A 27,572-nucleotide genomic window follows, 5' to 3' on the forward strand; every position below is an offset into this window, starting at 1 on the left:
CACCAGCCATTGCTAGCCCTTCTTGGTGATAGTTTGCCAACATTGGCGATTTTTTTTTTTTTTTTGTATTTTTTTAATTAAAGTTAACTAAAATTTGGGTTAAAACAAAGATTTGGACCAAAACAATGTTGTTAGTCTTATACTTTATGTTTTAATAATGTCAAGGCCATGCAGAAGAGAGAAAAAGAAGAAGAAGTTACATCGGCATTTTTCATTAGCTAAATTGAATGGAGTTAATGAACGGACTTGATTACATTAAGTTTTAGGACTCAATTGCATTATCATGACAAGTTTTAAAACTTATAGTGTATTTATTCTTTAATTAATAACATATATACTAAAAGAGTGCATGGGGTGTTCTATATGGTCAAAATGTCATGCACACGGTCTGATAAGAAAGTATGCCCAACATAGGTGAAACACTCTTCCATCTCAGCAAGATTTGTGCAAGTCAATATTACAGGAAAAGAAGATTGCCGGCTTCGGTAGATTCACACATTGTCCTCATAGCTAACAAAAGAGTTCCAGGCAGCTATTCATCTCCGTATGGTCTATGTGGGATGCCTTGGTGAATGAAATGATATCATGCGCATTAGAAGATGTGTGATTTGCAGGCTATTCCTTCCTGCTTTAATGCCATGACTCTTCCTGGCATGTTCAACGCAGGAAAGAATGCGAGATAACACTTCCATGCTCCGAACAAAGGGTTAAGAAGAGAGTGGAACTCCTTGCCGGAGTCCTCTCGATGTATGTATTCAACCATGAGGTGAACCATTAACAAGTCGACACAATTGAAATGCATTTTTGAATAAGTTGAACACATCTGGGATCAAACCCCAAAGCTCATAGAATCTCTAGAATGAATGGCCATTGCATGCAATCATAAGCTTACGGCATATCCAGCTCGACTCCCAGCCAATCTTTTCTTCCTCCGCTCTTATTCATTTTATCAGACAGTACAAAGGTTATGACAACATTTTACGCTATCCATCTCCCAAGCACAAAAGCAGCTTGAGTATCCGAAACAAGATGTGGCAAGAGCAATATCAAAATCGCTGGAACTGTAAATCCTGATAAATTACTTATTGGAAACGACAAATCCTTATGAGTTGTCTGTAGATATTAGGTGTGGTCTGACTTAATTGTTTCACAGGGACTGCATGATGTCTGCCTATACAGCTTGGGACTATAGCTAGTGGCAATGGTCCACGAAGTTCTATAAAGAGTAGGCAGATTAGTGTAGGACCAAGAGAAGGGACTTCATAGCGTTGAGCTCTCTCAAAAGCTTTGCATAATGGGAAAGAACTACAGCATCCGGGGTTGAAGGAAAGAGATAACTATTGTTTCAACTATATAGACGCATTTCTTTGTACAAAGAGGAGGTGAAATTAAGCTCATAAGAATAGTCACTTTATCTTAAATTTATCATCTGAGAAGTTAACGCCTCATCGCTGGACTTATTGAATGGTCTTGATTTTTTCTCCCTTTCTTTTTCATTGAGAGAGAGAGAGAGAGAGAGAGTCTTTAGGGTTTACACATTATAGTCATGGGGAACCACTTGCTCCACATCCCGGGACTCTGATTGTATGCATGGTGGATTGGTGATAACACAGCACTACATGGAACGTGAGATGATTGAAAGCATGCAATGGGGGAGGAAAAACGGCATTGATTCTGGTGATGGATTCCAACCATATCATATGAGGTTCACGTCGGTATCTGAACATCATTCATAAGTTATCTAATCTTCTCTTCTAAATCGACGTTGGACATGGTAAAAAACATCTTCAAAGCATAAAACTTACAGGGTTTGTGCGTTATAGGTAGGAAGACAGAGCATGCAGTAGCCACGCAGGCTCAAGTACATCAAGCATCAATACTAAAATTACCGCATCCGCATGCACCGTCTTTCTGGACTGGCGTCTGAGGATGACCTTTGGTGAAATACTGATTGAATACTTTCTTGAAATAGCGCATTGAATTGAACATTTACCCAAAAAGGGAAGACAAAAGAATTTCCCCGCATTGCCTCGCTTGGCAGAATTCGCTGTTTGTACGGGGACTGTCTTAAAGTAATTGAGCCAGCCAAGTACAACCACTCAAGACCATCTCCTTCCATCCTTTTGTTTTTTTCTAAACCTTCTTTTCTTTGAAAAGATCAATAAGGTCATGATACAACATATAATGGATAACCTTATTTGGTATTAGACAAGTAAGTCATAGATTTAGTCCCAATAGAACTTCACATCATCGCTTCATTAACTTTCCATTTCAACATAATCTTATTAATGAGGGCCATTGAGAAACTTATGAAAAGTCAACTAACATATCTTGAATTTCTAGATATTAGTAGAAAATTTTGAGTTCAAATCTTTTCAAACCCCTTATTTGGTCCTTAATTGTATATCTTAACACTTTATTCTTAAATTAAAATTTAATTTACATGTGAAGCGAAGTGTTAAAAAGTTTTCTCTAATAGTTTAAACTTTTAAAACTATTTATAGTTTTCCCACAAAACTTATGCATGACTTTTTTTTCCTTATGAAATGTATAGTGCATTAAAATGGAATGCTATTTAATTAAGTATGAGCCTAACGATAACCTTCAATGTGTTTGCTATCATGACCCTTCTTAAGTAAGACTTTGCATATGTGATATTATTCTAAAACGTCATCCATTTTTATCTTTTAAGTATCCCGCGTTACTTACGGGAGGAATAATCTTTATATGTAGTCTTTCTCTACCTTTTACTTTAACATTATTCTAACTTTACGATGTACAAATCAGAGAGTTGAGTTTCCATTTCATGTTATCCTCTTGCCATTTCTACAAACTCTCAAGAATCAGATTTTCAGGGAGGATCACTGGCCATTGGATCACGAGAGAATTAATCTCGACAATTCATTGAGAAGTGTACATCTTTGTCTAATTCAATACTACAATGTGTTTCCGAAGAAGCAGAAACAAAACTTTCTTGCAAATATCTACTTACATGTTGATACGCAAAAACACAAGTTGTGTAATAAATAAAGAGACAGTGAGATGTCAGCAAAACCGCTCACCGGCTTCAACCAACTCATTAAATCACCATCTGGCCTTTCCTAGCATTCTTTACAGCAAGCTTTTTTTTTTGTCCTTTTTTCTGAGAGTTGATTTATCTACACTGAACTTTCACTTATATATATGCTTACCATAACTTTAATATTCGCATGTAAGTTTCATTAGACTTAACGTGAGATGCTCAAGAGTAGGAAACATTAAAATAAAAAGAATTTGCCCAGTAGCGTCGGGAAACGCTTGCTACTCAGTCGGTAACTCTCAGTGCCCAGATTTTTCCATGTCATATGAAATAATTGTTTGAACAATCAAACTATGCTCTTTTGGGCATTTATGATTGGTTAGGACACTTGTTGGTAAGATTCGATTTAAAAATTATTTGCGGTGGGTCACCTGTGTGGCTCTCCTCACCTTCCTTAAATTCACCTTCCATAAATTCAAGTCATTCCTCAAACTCCCCACCAAGGTTGTCGGGCAGGGCCGTGTTAATCTCGCAAATAGACTCGAGAGTAATCTCTCTCTCTCTCTCTCTCTCTCTCTCTCTCTCTCTCTCTCTCGGCTAAACTGAACAACAACGCTTGGCATGGGGTTGTGCCTCAATCAGCATTTTTGAACCATAATCTGTAATGCTGCATGTAACTTGTGGGAAGAAGGTGGTGGAAGACTGATGGGTTGTGGAGGTTTCTGTTGGAGAGGCTTTCCTTTTTCTTTTTAATTGTGTTCTTATGTGAGTTGAGTCTTTTAGCTTACGGTGGATGTCAAGATGGATGTGCAGGTATCATCTTGTCTTTTATAGCACGCTCTTCGAAATACAAGCCTTGGTTTCTGTCGCTTTGTTTTTTGATTCTTCTTCTTCTTTTCTCTGCGGGCTCTGCGGGCTCTGCATGCAGTTTTTAGCTTACTTTTTGACTTAAAAAAGGTTCCTTAGGCTATAAATTCCACTAACGGTTTCAGCTATAGTTTCTAGAATTCCTCGATCATCACACTTCTGTTTTTTTTTTGTTATTCCCCAAGAGCTCTCTGAAGGTGGCGAGTCCTTGATGTCTTGAGTGCCAATTTTATCATACTCATATTCACCAGAATTGCAGGGTCTTAGCAGAGTAAGTTGATTTTTCCAGGACCACATTCATACTTCCAAATTTTAAAGCTTTCGGTCAATTCCTGCTGCTGTTCCAATGACCACGTAACTGCTGATCCAAATGGGTTTTTTCCCCTTCTATTTTTTAATAGAACTTTGATTGGGCTTGGTTAGTGGAAATTTCGTTCTTGTTGTGAAAATTTTAGCTTCGGAATTTTATTTCTTTGGTCAACTACAGAGTGTCACATCAGCGTTAATTATGTTGAGAATGGCTCATTAGTTGGCATTGCCGTCTCTTGATTCTTTAATTAATTACATCTGAAGGATCTCTGAGGACTTGACTGGAAACTTGATGATGAGTTGAGACTTTCTAGGAGCATCAGCGCTTGCTTCTTTATGCTGTTGAGCACCATTCATGACTTTTTGTTGAGTTCGCTTTGTTGACATCTTTTGCTGATGATTTTAATAAAGTTCCATCAGCTTAGTCTTTGGCTCATCCATGTTTTGCAGATAAAGCAAATGAAGGTTTTTGCGGCCAAGGTTGAGGATGGAAGGGAGGGCCGAGATGGAAAGCCCTCGGTGGGCCCTGTCTATCGAAACCTACTTGCCAAAAATGGATTTCCTCCGACTGATCCCAACATAAATACAACATGGGACATTTTCAGGTAATTCATGTTAACTACGCATTATCGAAAAGGATGGGCAACGAGTGTTTTAATCTTGCTCCGGCAAAAAAGTACAGAAACGAAAAAAGCCTCTCTTCAATGGTTAAAAGAGAGCTAGAGGAAGCAAATGGAGTAGGACCTGTGTGCGAAGCAAAATCTTGTCTGGAAAATCTTAAGGTTGAATTGCTTCGAGTGATAAAAAAAGTAAAGCATCATGAATGCGATGTCATGGATTAGTTTAAAAGGATCTATGGATAACCGTTGCTAGATTCCACTCGTGACAGGAATGTATTGTGATGCAGGGTATCCGCCGAAAAGCATCCTAAAAACAAGATGCTCGGATGGCGCAAAATAATCAGTGGAAAGGTTTCATTTACTTATCCATGAAATGTTGCAATCTTTGGAGCTACTTTTTATTCACTAGAAAAGAGGGTATCACGCGCAAAAATGGGACACCTATGAATTCGTTTTTCAATTCCTAAGTGCTTTCATTTTGTGCTGCAGCCAGGACCTTATGCCTGGAAATCCTACAAGGAAGTCTATGACGAAGTCTTGCATATCGGTTCTGCATTACGTGCATCCGGAGCTGAACCTGTAAGAATGCGACAGCTCTGGAATTTCTCGATAGAGATTAACACATGGAAATACACATGCATAGATGGATCAGATTAGGTGATTTAGAGCAAATTTCAATCTTGTTTCATTGTTATCTTTGTCCCCTTTCATAGGGCTCCAGAGTGGGAATTTACGGAGCGAACTGCCCACAGTGGGTTATGGCAATGGAGGTTCATCTCTCTCTTTCTTTTTGTCTTACCCAATATGATTGCCGCCATTTTCCTCCCCTGCTCGATTAGCTTTTACCACTTTTGAGACTATTCTAAATGGATTTTGGGAATTTGGTGTAGGCTTGCAACTCACACAGTTTGGTATGCGTGCCTCTCTACGATACCCTCGGTATTGTTTTTTCAAGGAATTTCCTGATCTAATATCTTGAACTGCATATGAGCAAGTGTCTCGTGCTGTAGAGCCATGTCTCCTGTCTGACTGGCTGGTTGCTTTGGGCCAAAAGTTAAATTTACTCGAAAAATTGGTCAGCCTAGCTAATAAAGCAACACGATTGTGTTTGCCATTAAATGATCTTGCATGTTTGCAGCTTATGTTCTTTTAGAAAGACTGTACATAAGAATAAGTAATAAGCAGCCTTATCCAGATTGCAATTCTATCTGCTGGTTTCCAACTAAATAGGTTTAGTAGCATTTTCTTACTTTCATCTGTGTTTATTGAGCCTAAGTTGAGGATTTTCTTGGAGGCAGGTCCACGAGCTGTTAACTTCATACTGGATCATGCGGAGATAAATTTTGTTTTCATCCAAGATAAGAAAGTAAAACAAGTGAGTACCATTTATCTTTCTGCTTTTCTATATAATCAGATGGTTTCCTAGTGATATCGACATGCATGGCGGCCCTAAATCACACTGAATTCTCCTCGATTCCTTGATTTGCAGCTTCTAAATCCAGATTGCCTTTCTGCCAAAAAGCTAAAATGTGAGGATTTCTGTGATCGCTATGGACTTCTTGCAATTGCTGGAAGTCTAATTAATGGAGGTTAAATTTTGTTTGCAGCGATCATTTGCTTTACGTCTATGGCAGAGGGCGAGAAAGAAGAAGCGGTTCAAACAGGGACTATACCATATACATGGGATGAGTTCCTTCAGATGGTGTGTTTCTTGATATTTTCACCTTTAAAGATCTACAAATATCTTCTTTACCAAAAAAAATGATCTACAGATATCAGGGGCTCAAGAGCATTATGATGTTGTCACTGTCATCTTTTTAATTTTCGTTCGAGAATAATCTGCCAGGTTGCTAGTCGATGAGATCATTAACTGGGAACATGGCCTTAGTGCAGCCACAAGCTGACCTCTGAAATATCTGAATCCCCTGATGTTACTTTATAGATAATGCATAAGAGCTACGGGGAGAAATAAACGAAACTGTTATCCTAGTTTGTGAATCTCACAAACAGTGTCGGCCTTGATTATCTCTTTCCTCATTTTAGATAATTGACTTTAACCAGGGAAAGGAAAATCCGTCGGACATTTTGCCACCTCGGCCTTTTGACATCTGCACACTCATGTACACCAGCGGCACCAGTGGAGATCCGAAAGGTGTTGTTCTGACACATGAAAACCTCGCATCTTTTGTAGCAGGGATGGATCTCTTTTTGGAGCAATTTGAAGATAAGGTAAATTAGATCTTCGGTATTTAGTTAGTCTTTGAGAATTTGATCTTTGGTGAGTTTTGACACGGCTGTTTGAGGACAAACAGATGACGGTGGACGATGTGTATCTATCTTTCTTGCCGCTTGCTCACATTCTTGACCGTGCCATTGAGGAATATTTTTTCCACAAGGGCGCTTCCATTGGCTATTATCATGGGGTATGTCACCAACATTATATATTCAGTTACTCAACCGTCTGTCATGCTGGCATTCTTACACCAACCAAAAAAGTCTAATCATTCCCCTTTTGCAAGTTCATACATGCTCTCTTGACTCATCGGGCAATTAATGTATTTTCTGCTCCTAAACTTCCTGTCCCGTGTTTTTGAGCACTCAATTGAAGTGATTCATTTTCTAAGCCGTGCTCATTCTCTCGATGAAAGGACTTGAATGCACTGAGAGATGATCTGATGGAGTTGAAGCCGACGTTTTTGGCAGGCGTGCCTCGAGTATTCGAAAGGATACATGAAAGTATGGGAAGTGTCCCTTCAAAGTTCAGATGAATGCAAAAGAATTTCTCACTACACTGATTTGGTTTCTTTACTTAGAAATTTCCTGAAAATAAGTTCTCTATGTTATAGGCATTAAAGTGGCGATAGAAGAACTCAATCCTGTGAGGCAGAGGATATTCAATCTTCTCTACAGGCAGTAAGTTCCTTTGGTTTGTTGCCGCTAATCGATCTCTCACCCTCATCAAGAGAGCAGCAGTCTTTTGCTCCTACCAGAAAAAAATAATTTATGTGTATGATTGCCCCTTTTTCTTATACAGCAAACTACACTGGATGAATCTTGGATATAAACAAAAAGAGGCATCGCCGTTGGCAGATTGCCTGGCTTTCAGGAAGGTTGTCCCATGTTTCAATTTTTTCTATCTTAACTCATTACTCACCACTCATGTCCATATTTGCATGATAATGCCGGAGGTGTTTGCTCTCCTGGAAAAGGAAAAGCGGTTTTCCCTGCTGAATTTACTTAAGAGCCTTGCAGGTAAAAGCTAAGTTAGGTGGCAGGCTTCGCCTTATAGTATCTGGAGGTGCGCCACTGAGCACTGAGATTGAAGAGTTCCTACGGGTTACTTCCTGTGCTTTTGTGGTTCAAGGCTATGGTAATGAACTGCATCATTAGCACATTCTATTATTGTTTACATTGACTGGAGCCAAAAAAAAAGGCTTAATTACCCCTCCTATAAACAGTAACTTTAATCAAGCCAAAAAAAGGCTTAATTTGTGTTTGTCTATTAATTTAGGTGTATTTCATATGATAGTTAATTATACTAAGTTGGTCCGTTGAAGATTACTTATTTTCATCTCATTATCTAATTGAAAAGTCATACTTCCAATGTTCGGTACGGGTCTGCTATTAGATAGTCATCCGTATTAGCTTGATCTTAAGGCATGGTTTCTAGTTTGGCTTAAGGTCATTAAATGGATTGCAGATGATGCAACTCAACGTTGTCCAGCTTCTACATGAATTATGATCTAGTCACATTGAAATGTCTTCAGGCTTGACCGAAACCTGCGGGCCAACAACTCTCGGATTTCCTGACGAAATGTCCTTGATTGGATCTGTTGGCGCGGTGTCCGTATACAATGAGATGCGCCTGGAAGAAGTTTCGGAGATGGGCTACAATCCGCTGGGGAACCCTCCGTGTGGCGAGATATGCTTTAGGGGAAAGATGGTTTTTTCAGAATACTACAAAAATCCCGAGTTGACAAGAGAATCTATAAAGGATGGCTGGTTCCATACAGGTATGGCTGACATTAAATTTCGCATGCTCTCCCTCAGTGAATGGACACCAATCATCATGACAGTACTTATTAGCAGCTTCTGTGATCTTTCAGGGGACATTGGGGAAATGCTTCCTAATGGCAGCGTCAAGATCATTGATCGGAAGAAGAATCTTGTAAAGCTCTCCCAGGGAGAGTATGTTGCGCTGGAGTATTTGGAAAATGTTTATGGAGTTGCCCCAATAGTGGAAGATGTGAGGCATCATGGCTTTCTGTCCATCATCTGTATTGTTTACCCAATCACTAGATTGGCGATAGAAAACAATCCAGAGTTCTCACTTCCCTTATTTTCATGCTTGTTAAGATTTGGGTATATGGGGACAGCTTCAAATCAATGCTAGTCGCAGTCGTCGTACCGCACGAAGAGAACACCAGAAAGTGGGCGGTCGCCAACGGTTACCCGGGGTCCTTTTCCGAACTTTGTTCTCTCACTCTGTTGAAAGAGCACATCCTCGCTGAGTTCAGAGACATCGCTCAACGAAACAAGGTACATATGCTGTCGGATATCAGATAAGCCTATGGAATCTAAGTTGATCTAGTCCATCTTAATTTATTGTCTGTTGCTTGGAATCGATTCACTGCCACTTTTCCCACCAGCTGAGGGGCTTCGAGTACATCAAAGGAGTCATCCTCGAACCGCTCCTCTTCGACATGGAAAGAGATCTGGTGACCGCGACGCTCAAGAAGAAGAGAAACAAGCTGCTAAACCACTATCAGGTAAAATATTTCATTCCCTTCTCGTCAAACTCTCGGCACTTGATGTCGAACTCAACAACGGACTCCACGGCTGTTTGGACAGGCGCAGATCGATGAACTGTACCGAACTTTGGCTGGTGGGAGACAATGAACTTCAGTAGTCGCCTAGAGGTTGAGGACCATTAGGCAACGACTGCTTTCGATCCATCGATGCTGCTGCTATGACCAGCAGGTTCCCCATTGTCGGATGTACTAGCATCCTTGTGTTAAGTTTTTCGCATGTCCATAATTAGCTGAAAACTGTGACGCGGAACACCGTGCGGAAGTTTTCGTTCGCAAGAAAGCTCGTGTTGATTACAAATTTGTACTGCATTTGCCCTTGTGTCGACCAAGTGGCAATTATGCAAGAATAATCTTCAGGAATTTTTATCTTCGACCCCAGTGTGATCGTCTTTTTCGTGAATGGCAGATCTGCAAACGGCTATTGTAAATAAACATCACAGAAAACACAAGTGGCCGGTAAGGCTCGCGGCCCTCACTTCTGGCCGGCGTTGGCCATCGCTAAGGCATGGCGACCAGTTAGAGGAAGAGGGGAAGGGGAGGAAAAAAGGCAAAAGAAATGAAAAAAAAATATTAAAATTTCAAAAAAGTTAAAACATCATTAAAAATTTATCCACATTAGTGTTAGTTGTGCAATGTAGGATGGTCGACATCCATCTTGATCGAATGGACTCGATTGATAAAATAAAATTTTCCGACCAAACTTGGACCGAATTGCAAAAATATAATAGGTTTGAACTTTTCGACGATTAACAAAATATGAAAAGTTTTATGATTCAATTGGTAAAACTTTAAAAAGTGGAGTTAAAACTTGTTAAAAGTACAATCAAATTTGATCCCATCTTACCTTTTGTAAGAAACACATTTTCAATCAGCTAGAAAAGTACATACTATACTAAAACTCTACTGTTTTCAAGACACGAGCATGTAAATTATAGAAGTAATAATAGCACTCACCTTGCAAAGCTGAAAACCATCCTATGGTGAATACTTAAGTTGACACACTTGAATTCCTAACAAATTATTGAAAAAGATATAAAAAATTGAGTAAAATATTATTCTAACGAATGACTCAATTAAACTACGCCTATTTGTTGATAAAACGACACCCACACGTCAACGAAAATTTTGCCCATAGCAGGACCCATTGATGCTCACTGTACGCAGCTCGCAAGCTGAACTTGTTCATGTCATAATTTCCTCCACTGAACTCAAGCAAACTTACAATCCATAGAAAGTCCTTTCAATGAAGATCCCTAACTTTGCAGACCCAAATTCTAGCCAGAAATTAATGAAATTCAGCCTCAAAAGGTACTATTCAATACTATATAGCATGACATGCAACTTCAAAAATTTGTTCTCAGTAAGTTCATTTCAAGTTTTGTAAGATGTTATAATTTCACAACATATATATGTGTGTGGCTCGACAACTCTTTAATCAAATGCAATAACTTTGAATTGACAAAAATCCGAATTTCATGTCATAAATTCGATAATTCCTTTTATTAGACAAATAGAAACTTTGATCACTTACCCGATGTTGCACGAGATAACTAATTTGACACATCAGGATGTCCCGATCGGCTATGCACAAAGATTTTTCTCTCTTTTCCCTTTCTTTCCTCTTCACGAGCGAGCCCTTCTTTCATTTTTTTTCCCTTGCTTTGGCCGTTCTGCTGCCTTCTTCTTTCCTTTTACACTCACTCGGCTATTTGTTGAGAAGAAAGGAGATGATGGTTGGGGTGAGTTTGGCTAGGGAAGATATGGGCTTGGGCTCATGTAGTACCACCATAGATACCATCCTTTCGTCTCTTTCTCTCGGCTAAACTGAACAAGAACGCTTGTCCCATATAGTCACTGCATGGGCTTGTACCTTAATCAGCATTTTTTTACCCATAATTTGTAATTTGGCGTGTAAATTGTGGGAAGAAGATGGTGGGCGGCTAATGGGTTTTGAAGGTTTCGGTTGGCGAGATTTTCCTCTTTTTTCTTTTTCAGTGTGATCTTATGTGAGTTGAGTCTTTTTAGCCTCCGGTGGACGTCAAGATGGATGCGCGAGAAACGTAGCATCGAGTCTTTTATAGCATGGTCTTCGAAATACAAGTCTTGGTCTCGCTTTGGTTTTTGCTTCTCTTTCTTCTTTTCTCTGGGGCTCCGCATGCAGTTTTTGGCTTGCTTTTTTAAAACTAAAACATGGTTCCTTGGGCTATATATTCCACCAGTGGAACCAGCCATAGTTTCAAGAATTCCTCAATCTTCACACTTCTCTGTTTTTTACGCTATTCTCCAAGAGTTTTCTGAAGGTGGCCAGTCGTTGATGTGATTCACCAGAATTGCAGGGTATTGGCAGAGTAAGTTGATGATTTTTCCAGGACCACATTCATACTCTCAAGTTTTTAAGCTTTCGGTCACTTCCTGCTGAATTTCCGTTGACTACACAATTCCCGATCAAAATGGGTTTTTTCCCCTTCTTTTCTTGACAGAACTTTGACTGGGCTTGCTTAATGGGATTTTCATTCTTGCTCTGTGAAAATTTAAGCTTCAGATTTCATTCTCTTTGGTCAACTACAGAGTGTCACGTCAGTGTTAATTATGTTGAGAATGGCTCATTAATTGACGTTGCTGTGTCTTGATTCTTCATTATGTTTAGACTTTTTGTGAGAATCAGTGCTTGCTTCTTTATGCTGGTGGGCATCATTCATGACTTTTTCTTGAGTTCGCTTTTTTCTTTTTCTTTTTCTCGGTTGACATCTTTTGCTGATGATTTTAGTGAAGTTACATTAGCTTTGTCATTGTGTCATCCATGTTTTGCAGATAAAGCAAATGAAGGTTTTTGCGGCCAAGGTCGAGGATGGAAGGGAGGGCCGAGATGGAAAGCCCTCAGTCGGCCCCGTCTATCGGAATCTACTTGCCAAAAATGGGTTTCCTCCGACTGATCCTGACATAAATACAACATGGGACATTTTCAGGTAATTCATACGACCATGCATATCGAAAAGGATGGGCAATGAATGTTTTAATCTTGCTCCGGGAAAAGAAAAGTACAGAAACGAAAAAAAGCCTCTCTTCAATGGTTAAAAGAGAAGCAGAGGATGCAAATGGAGTAGGACCACTGTGTAAAGCAAAATCTTGTCGTACTTGGAGAATACTAAGATTGAATTGCTTCGAGTACTCAAAAAACATCACGAATGCGATGTCATAGGTTAGTTTAAAAGGATCTATACATAGCCGTCGCTAGATTCTACTCACGACAGGAATGTATGTGATGCAGGGTATCCGTTGAAAAGCATCCTAAAAACAAGATGCTCGGATGGCGCAAAATAATCAGCGGAAAGGTCTCATTTACATTCCGTGATATGTTACGACCTTTGGAGCTACATTTTATTCACTCGAAAAGCGGGTGTTATGTGCAAAAATTGTATGCCGATGAATTTGTTTCTCGATTCCAAAGTGGTTTCATTTTGTGCTGCAGCCAGGACCTTATGCCTGGAAATCCTACAAGGAAGTATACGACGAAGTCTTGCATATTGGTTCCGCATTACGTGCATCTGGGGCTGAACCTGTAAGAGTGTGAACACTTCTGAAATTTTTCAATAGAAATTAAGACGTGGAAAAATACTCATGTATAGATGGATTAGAGGTGATTTAGAGCAAATTGCAATCTTGTTTCAGTGTTATTTTTTTCCTCCTTCATAGGGATCCAGAGTGGGAATTTACGGAGCAAACTGCCCGCAGTGGGCTATGGCAATGGAGGTTCGTTTCTCACTTTCTTTTTGTCTTACCCAATCTGATCGCCGTCGTTTCTCTCACCTGCTCGATTATAGCTTTTACTGGTCTTGAGACTATGCTAAATTGATTTTGGGACTTTGGTGTAGGCTTGCAATGCACACAGTTTGGTATGCGTGCCTCTCTACGATAACCTTGGTATTGTTTCATCAAGGAACTTCCTGTTCTGATATCTTGAACTGTATATGAGCGATTGTCTCAAGCTGTAGAGCTGTATCTATCCTGTCTGAGCGCCTTGATGCTTTGGCCTAAAAGTTAAATTTACTCGAAAAGTGGGTCAACTAGCTAAGAATGAGTAATAAGCAGCCTTATCCAGATTGCAACATAATTGTTTGCCATTAAATGATCAGCATATGTTCCTTTAGAAAGACTGTACCTAAGAATGAGTAATAAGCAGCCTTATCCGGATTGCAATTCTATCTGCTGTTTTCCAACTAAATATGATTTAGTGGCATTTTCTTGCTTTAATCTGTGTTTATTGAGCCTAAGTTGAGGATTTTCTCTGAGGCAGGTCCAGGGGCTGTTAATTTCATACTGGATCACGCAGAGATAAATTTTGTTTTCATCCAAGATAGGAAAGTGAAAGAAGTGAGTACCATAAAAGATTTTTCCTTTCTGCTTTTAGAGATTATCAGATGGTTTCCTAGTGATATTGATGTGTGCAGTGGTGCTAAATCACACTGAATTCTCCTCAATTCCTTGATTTGCAGCTTCTAAATCCGGATTGCCTTTCTGCCAAAAAGCTCAAATGTGAGGATTTCTCTGATCGCTATGGGCTTCTTGCAATTGCTGGAAGTCTAATTAATGGAGTTAAATTTTGTTTGCAGCAATCATTTGCTTTACGTCTTTGGTAGAGGTGGAGAAAGAAAAGGTGGTTCAAACCGGGACTATACCTTATACATGGGATGAGTTCCTTCAGATGGTGTGTTTCTCTATATTTTCACCTCTATAGATCTACAGATATCAGGGGCTCAAGAATTTTATGTTCTTGTCACTGTCATTTTTTTTTCCCATTCGACAATAATCAGCCAGGTTGCTAGTCGATGAGATCATTAACTGTGAACATGGCCTTAGTGCGGCCACGTGCTGACCTATGAAATCTGTGAAAACCCTGATATTACTTAATGGTTAATGCATAAAAGCTATGGGGAGAAATAAATGAAACTGTTATCCTATTCTGTGGATATTGCAAACAGTGTCAGCCTTGATTATCTCTTTCCTCATTTAAATATTCAACTTTCACAAGGGAAAGGAAAATCCGTCCGACACTCTGCCGCCTCGGCCTTTTGACATCTGCACAATCATGTACACCAGTGGCACCAGTGGAGATCCAAAAGGTGTTGTTCTGACACATGAAAACCTCACGGCTTTGGTAACAGGGATGGATCTCTTTTTGGAGCAATTTGAAGATAAGGTGAATTAGATCTTTGGTACTTCATTTTGAGAATTTGATCTTCTGGTGAGTTTTTGACATGGCTTGTTGAAGACAAACAGATGACAGTGGACGATGTGTATCTATCTTTCTTGCCACTTGCTCACAGTCTTGACCGTATCATCGAGGAATACTTTTTCCATAAGGGCGCTTCTGTTGGCTATTATCATGGGGTACATCACCAGTATTATATTCAGTTACTCGACCATATGTCATGCTAAAATTCTTGCATTGACCGAAAACTCAAATCATTCTCCTTATGCGAGTTCACACATGCTCTCTTGACTCATCAGGCAATTAATGTCTCTTCTGCTCCTAAACTTCTAGTCCTGTGTTTTCTAGCACTCAATTGAAGTGATTCATGTTCTAAGTCATCCTCATTCTGTCGCTGAAAGGACTTGAAAGCACTGAGAGATGATCTAATGGAGTTGAAGCCGACGTTTTTGCAGGCGTGCCTCGAGTATTCGAAAGGATACATGAAAGTATGGGAACTGTCCCTTCAAAGTTCACATGATTGCAAGAAATGTCTCACAACACTGATTTTGTTTTCTAACTTGTAAATTCCCTGAAAATAAGTTCTTTGTGTTATAGGCATTAAAGTGGCCCTAGAAGAACTCAATCCAGTGAGGCGGAGTATATTCAATCTCCTCTACAGGCTGTAAGTTCCTTTGGTTTGTCCCAGCTAATTGATCTCTCACCCTCAGCAAGACTGCAGAAGCCCTTTGCTCCTATCAGAAAAGAGCAATTTATATGTATGATAGACCCTTCTCTTATACAGCAAACTATACTGGATGAATTTGGGATATAAACAAAAATACGCATCGCTGCTGGCAGATTTGTTGGCTTTCAGGAAGGTTGTCCCATGTTTCAATTTTGTCTCTCTTGATCTCATACTCACCACTCATGTCCATATTTTCATGATAATACCAGAGGCGCTTGCTCGTCCAGAAAGGGAAAAGTGATTTTCCCTGCTGAATTTACTTAATCGCCTTGCAGGTAAGAGCTAAGTTAGGTGGCAGGCTTCGCCTTATAGTATCTGGAGGCGCGCCATTGAGCTCTGAGATCGAAGAGTTTCTGCGGGTTACTTCTTGTGCTCTTGTAATTCAAGGCTATGGTAATGAACTGCATCATTGGCACATTCTATTATTGTTACATTGATTGAAGCCAAAAAAAAAGGCTTAATTGCCCCACATTAACGGTAACTTTAATCTTCTTTGATGTTGATTTGTGTGTATTTAGGTGTATTTGATATACGATAATTAATTACACTAAGTTGGCCTGTTGAAGATTTCTTATTTTCATCTCATAATCATATTTAAAAAGTCATACTTGCAATGTTTAGTTTGGGTCTGCTATTAGATAGTCATCCCTATCAGCTTGATCTTAAGGCAAGCATTTAGTTTGTCTTAAGGCCACTCGAACATTATCCAGCTTCTACATGAATTATAATCTGGTCACATTGAGATTTCTTCAGGCTTGACTGAAACCTGCGGGCCAATAACTGTTGGATTTCCTGATGAAATCTCCTTGATTGGATCCGTCGGCACAGTGTGCGTATACAATGAGATACGCCTAGAAGAAGTTCCAGAGATGGGCTATAATCCACTGGGGAACCCTCCATGTGGCGAGATATGTGTTAGAGGAAAGACGGTTTTTTCAGAATACTACAAAAATCCCAAGTTGACAAGGGAATCTATAAAGGATGGCTGGTTCCATACAGGTATGGCTGACATTAAATTTCGCATGCTTTTCTTCATGTGAATGGATACCAATCTGCATAGGTTGCATCATGACAGTACTTATTAGCATATTCTGTGATCTTTCAGGGGACATTGGGGAAATACTTCCTAATGGCATTGTCAAGATCATCGATCGGAAGAAGAATCTTGTGAAGCTCTCTCAAGGAGAGTATGTTGCGCTCGAGTATTTGGAAAATGTTTATGGAGTTGCCACAATAGTGGAAGATGTGAGGCATTATGGCTTTCTGTTCGTCATCTCCATTGTTTCCTCAATCACCAGATTGGCAAGGGAAAACAGTCCAGAGTTCTCACTCCCTTATTTTCATGCTTGTTAAGGTTTGGGTATATGCGGACAGCTTCAAATCAACGCTTGTCGCAGTCATCGTACCGCATGAAGAGAACACCAGAAAGTGGGCAGTCAAAAACAGTTACACAGGGTCCTTTACAGAACTTTGTTCTCTCAATCAGTTGAAAGAGCACGCCCTCGTTGAGTTCCAAGACATTGCTCAAAGGAACAAGGTAAATGTTGTTGGATGTCAGATGAGACCATAGAGCCTGAGTTGATCTTGTCCATTTTAATTTATTGTCCTTTGCTTGGAATCAATTTACCGCCACTTTTCTCACCAGCTGAGGAGCTTCGAGTACATCAAAGGAGTCATCCTCGAACCACTCCCATTCGACATGGAAAGAGATCTGGTGACCGCAACGCTCAAAAAGAAGAGAAACAAGTTGCTAAACCGCTACCAGGTAAATATTTCATTCCGTTCTTGTCAAACTCTCAGCATTTGATGTGTAACTCAACAACGGAGGACGCCCACTTCGTCGCTGTTTGGACAGGTGCAGATCGATGAACTCTACAGAACTTTGGCTGGTGGGAGCCATAAACTTCAGTAATCACCTAAAGTTGAGGACCATTAGGCTACTGCTGCTATGACCAGCAGGTTGTTCATAGTTGTTGTACTAGCATTCCTGTGTCGTGTAAGTTTTCGCATGTCCATAATTAGCTGAAAACTGTGATGCAGACTGTAATGACGAACACCAAACATGAAAGTTTTAGTTCGCGAGAAAGCTTGTGTCGATTACAAATTCGTACTACATTTGTCCTTGCGTCGACCCAAGTAGCAATTGCGTAAGAATCTTAAAGAATTTTGATCTTCGACCACGATGTGACCGTCTTTTTCGTGAATGGCACTTCTATAAGCGGCTATTGCAATAGACATCACAGGAAAAACACCAGACACCTCCAACTCAGGTCGATATAATCATCCTGGACAACGAGACAAAAGTTGGAACTAGGATGTCCGGACAATAGGAGAGTAGAAATCAAGCTAAATTTCGATCAGACAGGCCCCTCGAGATTCAGTGATTGTTGGAGCAATGGCTTAAATATATCACTATAGCAAAAAACCTCGAACTCGCACATGAAATCAAGTGAATCATCCAGTCCGAAGTTCATCCATTTGAGGTGGGTTTTCAAAGAATTCAAGGATCTTCCACTCTCTTTAGGGATCAAACCAGAGACCGGGTTCGTGTCACAGTGATCATGTCATCGTCCTTAGGTCTGCTCTTTTTAATGGAAGCCTGCGGGCAGCAAATTTGATACGGAATGCCACGGGGAGTGATGCCAATCCTGCAAGCTCTTTGCTTGTCAGCTCGTGCACTCATCATGTGCAAGATGGTGAGGAACAAAGCCTTCCCTTTCACGAGTTTTGCTAGCATCCGCGCTCTTCTCCCGACGGCTCCACTGAAATCTGGCCTTCAAAAGACGAACTTGGAAGATGCCCGCGAAGGCTTTGATCGCGTTCCCACTCCTGGTGACGTCTTTTCTTGGAACAAATTGCTCCGGGATTATGTTCGGAACCGCCCTTTGCATCAAGCCCGAGGCTTGTTCGACGAAATGCCCCTTAAGGACGTCGTCTCGTGGAACACGATGCTTTCGGGTTATTACAGAGCTAAAAGGCCAGAGGATGTGTATGGTTGTTTAGGAGAACTTGGGAGATGCGGCGTCTTGCCTAATGCATACACCATATCCATGGCCATCAGCTCCTTTCTGGACACTAGGTTCAAAATTTTAGTCCCCCAAATTCATGGCCGTATAGTTTGTTTGGGGATGGTATCTGACGTCATTGTTGGCTCAGCACTGATGAAAGGCTATGCAAATGTTGGCAATCCGTTGGCTTTGGAGAGAGTTTTCGATGATCTTTCGGCGAAACCTGCTTCATCATGGAATGCTCTGGTGAGTGGTTACATGGAAATGGGGCACGTGGAGAAGGCAGAGAGAATCTTTCACTTGATGCCGGAGAGCCAGAAGGATGTTGTTTCTTGGACTTGTTTGCTTTGTGGTTATGTCAGGAACAAAAGGATTGACGAAGCTCGATCTGTTTTTGATAGGATGAGCGTGAGGGATGTGTTTTCATGGACAGCGATGATGAATGGATATGTGAGGAACGAAAAGCATGAGGATGCATTGAAGCTGTTTGTCCTAATGATTAAATCGGGGAGCCGGCCAAATGTTTTCCATTATTCTTGTGTTTTAAGTGCGTGTGCAGGGGCATCTTCTCTTGTCGTGGGTCAGCAAGTTCACTCGAGCATCATAAAGTGTGGGATCCCTGAATCAGATGATGTGGTTGTTATGACCTCCCTTGTCGATATGTATGCAAATTGTGGGGAAATTGATGCTGCGTTTTGCATCTTTGCAAATATCCAAAACAAGAACATCGCTTCATGGAATGCAGTTATGGGAGGATATGCCTGGCATGGGCCAGGAGAAAAAGCAATAGAAATTTTTGAAAGCATGGTTGAAAATGGTACTAAGCCTGATCCCATAACTTTCATTAATCTCTTGTCAGCATGTGTTCATGGAGGACTGGTTGAAGAAGGTGCTAAGTTCTTCGACTGCATGAAGACAAAGTATGGGATACAACCAGAGGTAGAGCACTATGCATGCATGGTAGACCTGTATGGAAAGGCTGGACTGCTCGAGAAGGCAAAGAAGCTAATTGAGGAAATGCCCATGGAGCCCGACGTCGTAGTCTGGGGTGCATTCATTGGAGCTTGCACAATGCATTCGAATTTGGAATTTGGTGAATTTGCTGAAAAGGGAATTAGAAGATTGAAGGAACATCATCCCGCATCATATACAATGCTGTTAAAGATTCATGGTGAAAATGGATCGTGGAGCAGAGTACTAAATTTAAAAAGGCTGATGAGAAAATGGCATGTGAGGAAGCAGATTGCAGCTAGTTGGCTTGATACTTCTTAAGAAATGATGACTAATCATTATTTGTTATTGAATGGATATAAAATGTTCTAGAAGCACTAAGCTTTCAAAAATTGTATTTCCAGTTCCTAATTCTTGTCGCCAACATCTTTATCCAGTGAAAGACGAATCTCCATGATATGACCCACTAAGCAACGGATGCAGACCAATTTAAGGGAGCTGCATCAGATTTGAGTGCTAGGTCACTGTTTCTCGTCATACATATCTGTTCTGCTGATATAGCTTCTCTTCTGAGTTAAGTGACTCACATGTTCACAGTATTAAACTCTGTGGTGCACATTACTGCCCATAAGACTTCAGTACTTACAGGGGACATTTGATGTTTCTATGATTTGGTCCACGTTGGTATCATTATTTCTGAATGGTTTCATGACGACACATTCAAATACTTCCTAGTGGTCAGGCTATTAAATAAATGCTTTGTGATTTCCTTTCACAGAAAGCAGGAAGAGTGGTGAGGGATGAAGAAGCTGCAAATAGTAGTGAAAGTGGGGCAATTGTGAATTGCGACATGGTAAATGAAGATTTTGATGTAGTACTACTGTTGGAATGCATGCATAATGGATGAAAAGGGGAGTGCTTTTTGGTGTATTGCACGATTAAAAATCACTTTACTTTGGAGAAAATGCTATGGGACCAGAATAAGATTGACCATGCTTTTATGGGACAAGATGCTTAATACTGAGACAGCAACATGTGCATCAAGCAAGTGTAGAGTGGAGGCAAATGTTCTATCGGATTATTTTGCAGGTGAGAAAAGACAGAATTAGGAATGCACGTAGAAGAGACATTGGGTTGGCTCGGATGACAGAGAAGTGAGTGACTCGTTTACTATGATCTGGACACACGATCTTCGATCCTTCAAATGGTATACAGCCCTTGTGAGCTTGAATACTCTAAAGATATTTTCCAACGTTAAACCAGCAAAACCATTTAAGTGGTAACCTTGGCATTGTCATACTTTGGTACTGTATGAGTGGTTTTATATATTAACTTTTTCGGTATTTCAGGGACTGGAACAAGGAATGCCTGGCAATGATGTGACTTCCAAACAACAATTTCCTCGTCTCTCTTCAGACGACCATGCGTAAGTCATGAAGTTCCAGCTCTAGTCTTGTAAGAGGTAACAGTTCCTTCATCTACTTCTTTTCATTAGGATTGGTACCGAACTATAACCATCTCGGAAAAGATGTATTGGATCGAAAAGGCTGATTAGATTCTATTGAAACAGATCCAGTTGACAGCATGAGTGGTTGATTCACTTTGAGGCTTTATTTGTTTCGTAGAAAATGAATAATTTGAAAAATGTTCTTTAAAATGATTGTTTATATTGCTGACAGAAATGAACGAATAAAAATATTTCCATCTTCTGTGAAATTTTTAGACAAAAATTATTGTTGATGAATAACATTTTTATTGACAAATTATTTCAAGCAATACAAACAATCATTTTTACAAAAATGTTATCGAAATCATTTAATTTCCACTAAACAAATGGATCCTAATTGTTGTGTCATTCTTTCCTGCTTATTTTTGCTTAGCAAATCAGTGAGACATAGGGATGGGGAGCTTATCCATGTTTCTTTTCAAGCACAAAATGCTAGTTCCAACCTGGGGCCGTTTTTTCAGTGGTGGCTGATGATATCTACCTCATCTTTTAAGTTCAGTGGCATATTCTTTTAGGGGATTGTTTGCTATTCCCATGTCTTTTTAAGTTCAAGATCCTCACATCGCATCGGGAACGTTTGTCCTGCGGAAATTTCTTTTCGGCAACTTTTTCCACGTTCTTAGACGTTTGACAGATATTTAAGACTTTCAGTAGCAGGCATAAAAGCTGCTATTATCAATGAAACCCATCCAAAGGTTCAGTCCCTGAGGTTTGATGGAAGTAGTGGACGGATGGTCTACCTTTTCGGACATTCTGCTGTTCAACTTTGCGATAGGTGGTCATGCGATTTCAGCGGCGTTGAGAGCTTCTGTTGCCAGTTTTAGATCTATAATTTATGAAGCTTCAGAATGAACTGAGAATTTCTTCATCTGCTTCCGACTGAGTTGTAAAGGTCATTGTCCCTTTAGATGCTTTTTGCGCAGAATCAAAGTTAATCGACGTCGCTGCTATTCCATTGCAGGCAATGAACACACCAAACTCGCACTCCCTCAATTGTACCTTTCTCAAGAACCCCGCACTGGGAAATTCTGGCATGATCCCAGTATCATACGAAGCCCAATTCACTCATATTTCACTCGTATCGTTGGATGAGATGAGAACCGGACGGGAGCGCATGCACATTCGGCTCGCATACACCGAAGTCATGCAATAATGGCCCATCACCTCCACCTCGGCTCTCCAGTTTCAGGCAGAACGACAAAGCTGAACCCAGCATGAGAAGAGATCATTGAGTACGCCATTTACAACCATGGAACTGCACAAACTGAGAATTACCATAATCTTTGTAATGGCTCGTAATGTTAAGTTGATCTTTGATAGACAAATTCCGTCTCTCTTGAGTCTGCCAAGCCGGGAGATTCAAGAATTGAAATGACGCACCTAATGAAAATATAGCCAAACCTTTTCCTGCAATTTACATGTCTGGCAATGTCCAGATTCATTTACCTTGTGATACAATTAGAGCACGTGACTCCTTATCACAATCTGGCCATGTCACCATTACCAAATGTAAAGATGCTGCGGAAGATGGGAAAATAGAAACATCTGCCGGTGTAGAAATGAAATTCATTTCTTTCCACTAGGGTTGAAGCCATCAAGTCTTGAAACAAATTGCAATAACATTACTATTGGAACAATACTATAACAAACTAACACTGATACAAAAACAGGACTACTCTTGTGTTTCGCTGTCAACCACTTAGCAATGCCAGCGCCCAGAATGCATTAGAAGATTCCAAGAACCTCAGCATGCTCTTGATCATCAACCCCAAGATCATGCACCCTCGAAATAAGGGCTACAGGAAGCATGGCTCAGCCAACTGAAGCACAGTATCACTTCCTGTTCTTGCTTTCCTCCTTTTCCCTTTCCTTCTTCTTGTACAGCTTCTCAAGAACTCTCTTAGCCTCACACTGCGGAAAGTTTGCCAAATCGTAATAGTGCGGTGCTATATCAACCAGCCTGCAGTCAAGGAAGATAAGAAGAATGATCAGTAATGAGAAATAATGAATGGCGCTCGCCAGAGAGAGAGAGAGAGAGAGAGAGAGAAGTACCAGTCGCCACGAACATCGGTAACTGTCCGTATAAAATTCCTGCTAGTCAAGACGTATTCATTGTAAATAACCCACTCAGGCTTGTGATCCAGACAAGTCGAAGGATGCAAGTGCACAACCTGGAAAGAACACACCATCATTTGAGACAAGAGAGCAACAATTCTCACCAAAATTGATACACAAAATACACTCAGGAAGGATTATACAAAACTAACCAATAGGATATTTTATATACCATAGTAGATTGTTCCTTTTTTAAGCTAAAAAAGCTAAAGGTCAGTACCTGATTGTCCTTGACGGTTAGGTAATGTCCTGTCCTCTCCAGATGGGCCACCTGCATGAAGTACCCAGCAAGCATAGCCTTTCTTATGTTGACGTAGTAATCACGGCTGTTGAAATCTGTGCTGCATAGCTTGAGGTTAAACCTTGCCATGATGCGGACAAGCTGCTGTCTCACATTATCAGCAGCCTTCAACGCCCTGTGATTGACAAAATTCTCATAGCACCATGATGAATCCTCATCTGGACCACAATGACAAGTAAAATCAGTATCACCAACTGGAAACAACAAGAAAAACTACACAATAAATTTAAGGGATTGCAACTCACTATTCTGCTTGTAGGCGTGGTATACATTCAAGAGGGTAAGGTGATCCCCATCAATGTGTCCAAACCTAGCTTTAGCTTCATCTGCAGCCTTTTGAGCCTCCCTAGGCCGGACAAAGCAATTTGGTACTAGAGAAAAAATTGGGTATCACAGGAGAGGCCCACGGAAGGTCAGCGATGCATAGAGGCGAGAAGATACCATTTGCTTCAAGAGATAATACTGAGAAACTGCAACTATCTGCATCAGCACTTACTTAGAATCCTATGGTGCATGCCAACGAAGGCATGGAACCCAGACAAAACAGTTGCTGATGACAACCTAATGCGACACTCAAAAATCTTACTCTACACATACATGAGCACTTGTGTACCCAAGTGAACAGAAGCATGTCTGCCATCATGAGCATGGCAACACGACTTTTACATGCCAAAGAAAAGACAAAATTTCCAAAAGGCAAAATGGAATGCAATGCAAAATGTTGTACCAATGAAGCTTCCGACTCATAAGAAACATAGCAATGAATGCACGAGGAAATGAAAGTACCTGAAAGCATAGCTGAGACTGACAATATTTCATTTGAACAGTTGAACTCTGGACTAACCACCAGCATCTTTGACATCTGAGGATCCAAAGGAAATTCACTCATGATTTCCCCTAGTTTGGTCAAGTTCCCCTCATCATCCAATGCTCCCAGGTAATTCAAGACTTCCAATGCTCGCATCAATGTCTCAGGGGCAGGAGGATCCATGAAATCAAAATGCACAAGATCGTCTATGCCTAGTTTTTTCAAGGTAAGAACTGTATTTGCAAGGTTAGACCGTAAAATTTCTGGATAAGTCTGCGGCTGAAGATCCCCATGGAAACTTTTTTCAGTATAAAGCCTAAAACATTTTCCTGGCTGAGTTCTTCCAGCACGTCCTGCCCTCTGGTGTGCACTTGCCTTAGAAATAGGAGATACCAATAATGATTCAACACGCACTCGAGGGTTATACACTTTTTGCTTAGCAAACCCAGGGTCGATAACGTAAACTATACCATCTATGGTCAATGAAGTTTCTGCAATGTTTGTTGCAATTACAATTTTCCTACCAGGTGGACCACCCTCCTTCAAAGGAGGTGGAGCAGGTTCAAAAATTTTCTGCTGCATAGCCGGAGGAAGAGTTGAATACAGAGGTACTGGTTTAACAGGACCAACTTGATCCCCGGCATTACCAATTTCTTTAGTAATCTTGCGGCATGCATCTTCTATTTCTTCTTCCCCAGTGAGGAAAACAAGTATATCACCTGGAGGTTCACACGTATGAATCTGCACAACCGTACGGATAGCAGCCTCTAGATAATCTCTCTCAGGTTCCTGAGTATAGAAAATCTCCACTGGATGAAGCCGTCCAGGAACTTTCATAAGAGGCGCACCACTAAAATAACCTTGAAATTTCTCAGCTTCAAGTGTAGCACTCATGACAACAAGCTTCAAGTCAGGTCTATTCCTGAGAACTTCCTTAAGGAGCCCAAATAACACATCCGTCGCCAAAGTTCTCTCGTGAGCTTCATCAAGAATTATAACCTTATAGCGTTCTAAAAGTGGATCTGTCATTGCTTCTCTTAGAAGCATACCATCCGTCAGATACCTGAAAGCAATCAAATGTGTATAAATATTTTTCTGATTGACATAGGGATACTAAAGACAAGCAACACAACCATAGTAAAATCGCAAAACAGAATTTAAAGTCATTGACGTAGCAATGAAGAGCTTAAAGAGGAAAAAGGTGCTTACTTTAAAACAGTTCTTGCACTACTGCAGTCTTCAAAACGAATACTATAACCAACTTCTTCCCCAATAGTTACATCCATCTCCTCTGCAACACGTCGAGACACAGACATCGCAGCCACTCTACGAGGTTGGGTGCATGCAATCATCATCTTTCTACGTTTATCTGGAGTCTCAATATCAATGGCTTCCAGTACAAACTGGGGAATCTGTAGTGGAAAATCGTTTGCTCATTTAGCAGCTGACTTAGAATTACATAAAACTCATCTGAGATCAAAGACTAACATATTAAGCCGGCCGCCAGCACTCAGAAATTGACAGAAACCTTGAAAAACTTTCCGCAGGGATAGAATGCAAAGCACAAAAAAACCAATTGGTCTGATAATTCCTTGCCCACCAGTGCTACATCAACTCTATATGACTAGACCATCCCAACAAATTTCTTGCCTGAAAGCAATACTAGCCCAACCAGCTTAGAAGTTGGCTTATGTATAGGATTACAAACCATCACCCAAAAGCGGCAACTAGAGCAGTCTCATAACCCCACCCAAAAGTACCACTTTTCAAACAAGAAAGCATTCAAAGGATATGAAACATGTTCCAATCAGAAGTAGTCAACTCACAAGACAGACCATACTTTCGAAACCTGCATCTAAATGAACCGACTTCACCAGAATAAATTCACAAGACACCCAAAAGCGAAAACTTACTCGTCTATCTTCCAATTTGATTTCCCCTCATCCCCACACACACAAAAAAGAACCACATATAAGAACGGACACACAACCGAAGCACGCCCGAACGAACTAACCTGAGTGGTTTTACCGCTCCCCGTCTCGCCGACCAGGATCAACGTCTGGTTGTTCTTCAGCACCTCCAAGAACTCCTCTTTCTGGTGCCAGACGGGCAGAGTCCGCCGCTTCTCCAGTATCTCGTAGTACCGCTGCGAGTAGACCCTCCCATTCCATCGATTTATCAAGCTGCTCGCGTTGCCGTTGCCGCCGCCGCCGGCCATGACGCCGTTGGACTTCGTGAGCTTGGCGGAGACCGACGTCTCGTCCACCACGTCGAACAGACTCACCTTCCTCTTCCTCTCCGTTCCCATCAATCGCGGAACCCCGGGGGGACAGCCCTTAACGAGGGGGAGGAGGAGCCGCCGATCGCCTCCGGCGGAGCTATGGTTGGCGGGTGGCGCCGCCGGCCTGGTCGGAGCTGGATTGGCGGAATCCGGCGGTCGTGCGGGGGATTATTAAAGCCCTAGAGGTGGAGCGAAAACCCTAGAACGGAGGAGGAGGGAGGAGGGGACAGAAAGAGAGAGAGACAGACAGGCAGGAGGGGCTAGGGCACGGCGCAGAAATACGATTTAGCAATGGACCAGAAATATCGAGGAGCCGCCGTTTCGCAACTTATAGTTTATTATCTTCCCCCTCAGCTTGTGGGATAAGTGGCCTTTAGCCAGTGCTTTGGAGAATCAGAGAAAACGATACTAACCCACTAATTATTCTAATAAGAAATTGATTTTTAGAATTAGAAATTTAATTTTATTATCGAATGAGTTTTTAAACAAAAATATGTATTCAATAATAATATAAAATTTTTATTCCTAAGAATAAAATTTCGTTATACAACAACATAAAATTTCTCTCCCTTACGCTGGAGGAAGGAACATTCAGCTCACAAGAAATCGAAACGATGTTTCATCTGCAAGCAAAATGGACATTTTGCCAAAAACTGTCTTTAGCTTAAAAAAGGTCAAAATCATTTGATACATCATATAGAGAATGCAACTGGTATTTCTCTTGAAAATGATGATATTGAATCTTTATTCTCTGCGGATGAAGAACCATGTGAATAAACTCTGTCTCATTCCTTGTTATCAAACTCTCAATGAAACTGATCAAATTTAGATATGAAGATATCTTTCATATATCTTTGATCCCTTCAGAAGAAAGCACTAAAATATTTTCAACCCAAACTCATTGTCCCCATTTTCCTGTGAAAATATTCATCTCAAAGTTTGCTAAACCAATTACTATCATTACTCTTATAGACACTAGAGCTGCTTCTTCAACCTTAGACACTAAAGTTCTTCCTAAAGAATATTGGACTCCTTGTAT

At 40.7% G+C, this 27,572-nt stretch overlaps 4 protein-coding genes across 12 annotated transcripts; 3 read left to right on the plus strand and 1 right to left on the minus strand.

Moving 5' to 3' along the window:
* Positions 1 to 3,489: 3,489 nt before the first annotated feature.
* Positions 3,490 to 10,010, plus strand: LOC104456625 (long chain acyl-CoA synthetase 1). 5 transcript variants are annotated; one of them, XM_010071462.3, is made up of 21 exons: positions 3,521 to 3,566; positions 4,072 to 4,157; positions 4,646 to 4,800; positions 5,103 to 5,166; positions 5,305 to 5,394; positions 5,529 to 5,585; positions 5,706 to 5,754; positions 6,114 to 6,190; positions 6,305 to 6,344; positions 6,423 to 6,517; positions 6,877 to 7,044; positions 7,128 to 7,238; positions 7,464 to 7,551; positions 7,662 to 7,728; positions 7,850 to 7,925; positions 8,068 to 8,185; positions 8,583 to 8,828; positions 8,922 to 9,061; positions 9,172 to 9,354; positions 9,465 to 9,584; positions 9,667 to 10,010. In XM_010071462.3, exons 3-21 carry the CDS (start codon positions 4,655 to 4,657, stop codon positions 9,712 to 9,714), a joined length of 1,983 nt encoding a protein of 660 aa, XP_010069764.2. In that variant the 5' UTR covers positions 3,521 to 3,566; positions 4,072 to 4,157; positions 4,646 to 4,654; the 3' UTR covers positions 9,715 to 10,010. The 5 variants fall into 5 exon arrangements, with proteins under 5 accessions (XP_010069766.2, XP_010069764.2, XP_010069765.2 ...); XM_010071463.3 differs by lacking the exon at positions 3,521 to 3,566 and adding an exon at positions 3,588 to 3,832; XM_010071464.3 differs by lacking the exon at positions 4,072 to 4,157 and having other exon boundaries at positions 3,490 to 3,566.
* A 1,457-nt stretch (positions 10,011 to 11,467) lies between these two features.
* On the plus strand, positions 11,468 to 17,771 carry LOC104456627 (long chain acyl-CoA synthetase 1). The gene is given in 21 exon segments (XM_039299250.1): positions 11,468 to 11,974; positions 12,438 to 12,592; positions 12,895 to 12,958; positions 13,096 to 13,185; positions 13,320 to 13,376; positions 13,499 to 13,547; positions 13,921 to 13,997; positions 14,120 to 14,159; positions 14,237 to 14,331; positions 14,656 to 14,823; positions 14,904 to 15,014; positions 15,237 to 15,282; positions 15,285 to 15,323; positions 15,433 to 15,499; positions 15,620 to 15,695; positions 15,838 to 15,955; positions 16,316 to 16,561; positions 16,668 to 16,807; positions 16,917 to 17,099; positions 17,208 to 17,327; positions 17,418 to 17,771. Coding segments are annotated over 20 exon segments (1,989 nt in total). The 5' UTR covers positions 11,468 to 11,974; positions 12,438 to 12,446; the 3' UTR covers positions 17,475 to 17,771.
* A 25-nt stretch (positions 17,772 to 17,796) lies between these two features.
* Positions 17,797 to 22,445, plus strand: LOC104456628 (pentatricopeptide repeat-containing protein At4g02750). 3 transcript variants are annotated; one of them, XM_039299251.1, is made up of 3 exons: positions 17,797 to 20,728; positions 20,871 to 20,983; positions 21,990 to 22,445. In XM_039299251.1, exon 1 carries the CDS (start codon positions 18,187 to 18,189, stop codon positions 19,840 to 19,842), a length of 1,656 nt encoding a protein of 551 aa, XP_039155185.1. In that variant the 5' UTR covers positions 17,797 to 18,186; the 3' UTR covers positions 19,843 to 20,728; positions 20,871 to 20,983; positions 21,990 to 22,445. The 3 variants fall into 3 exon arrangements, with proteins under 3 accessions (XP_039155185.1, XP_010069769.2, XP_039155186.1); XM_010071467.3 differs by having other exon boundaries at positions 20,871 to 22,445; XM_039299252.1 differs by having other exon boundaries at positions 17,797 to 20,610; positions 20,871 to 22,445.
* Positions 22,446 to 22,556: 111 nt separating this feature from the next.
* LOC104456629 (probable pre-mRNA-splicing factor ATP-dependent RNA helicase DEAH2) lies at positions 22,557 to 26,848 on the minus strand. 3 transcript variants are annotated; one of them, XM_010071472.3, is made up of 7 exons: positions 26,267 to 26,845; positions 25,462 to 25,664; positions 24,231 to 25,315; positions 23,690 to 23,815; positions 23,364 to 23,602; positions 23,081 to 23,199; positions 22,557 to 22,988 (listed from the first exon to the last, which is right to left on the minus strand). In XM_010071472.3, the coding sequence occupies exons 1-7, from the start codon at positions 26,558 to 26,560 to the stop codon at positions 22,862 to 22,864; spliced, it is 2,193 nt and encodes a 730-aa protein (XP_010069774.1). In that variant the 5' UTR covers positions 26,561 to 26,845; the 3' UTR covers positions 22,557 to 22,861. The 3 variants fall into 3 exon arrangements, 2 of the variants coding, with proteins under 2 accessions (XP_010069774.1, XP_039155183.1); XR_005545470.1 differs by lacking the exons at positions 22,557 to 22,988; positions 23,081 to 23,199 and having other exon boundaries at positions 23,405 to 23,602; positions 23,690 to 23,924; positions 26,267 to 26,848; XM_039299249.1 differs by lacking the exons at positions 22,557 to 22,988; positions 23,081 to 23,199; positions 23,364 to 23,602 and having other exon boundaries at positions 23,698 to 23,914; positions 26,267 to 26,848.
* Between the last annotated feature and the right edge of the window lie 724 nt (positions 26,849 to 27,572).

This window comes from Eucalyptus grandis, chromosome 8 (assembly GCF_016545825.1).
Source record: "Eucalyptus grandis isolate ANBG69807.140 chromosome 8, ASM1654582v1, whole genome shotgun sequence".
NCBI lineage: Eukaryota > Viridiplantae > Streptophyta > Magnoliopsida > Myrtales > Myrtaceae > Eucalyptus > Eucalyptus grandis.

Excerpts from the sequence above, each read along its gene's own strand:
- LOC104456625 (XM_010071460.3), top strand. Across the intron at positions 5,395-5,528 it reads GTGCATCCGGAGCTGAACCT|GGCTCCAGAGTGGGAATTTA; the intron begins GTAAGAATGCGA and ends CCCCTTTCATAG. Across the intron at positions 6,345-6,422 it reads TTCTGCCAAAAAGCTAAAAT|CGATCATTTGCTTTACGTCT; the intron begins GTGAGGATTTCT and ends TTTTGTTTGCAG.
- LOC104456628 (XM_010071467.3), top strand. The coding sequence starts at position 18,187 with ATGCCACGGGGAGTGATGCCAATCCTGCAAGCTCTTTGCTTGTCAGCT.
- LOC104456629 (XM_010071472.3), bottom strand. The coding sequence starts at position 26,560 with ATGGGAACGGAGAGGAAGAGGAAGGTGAGTCTGTTCGACGTGGTGGAC. Across the intron at positions 25,316-25,461 it reads AGTGCAAGAACTGTTTTAAA|GTATCTGACGGATGGTATGC; the intron begins GTAAGCACCTTT and ends GATTGCTTTCAG. Across the intron at positions 23,603-23,689 it reads CCACGCCTACAAGCAGAATA|ATGAGGATTCATCATGGTGC; the intron begins GTGAGTTGCAAT and ends ATTGTGGTCCAG.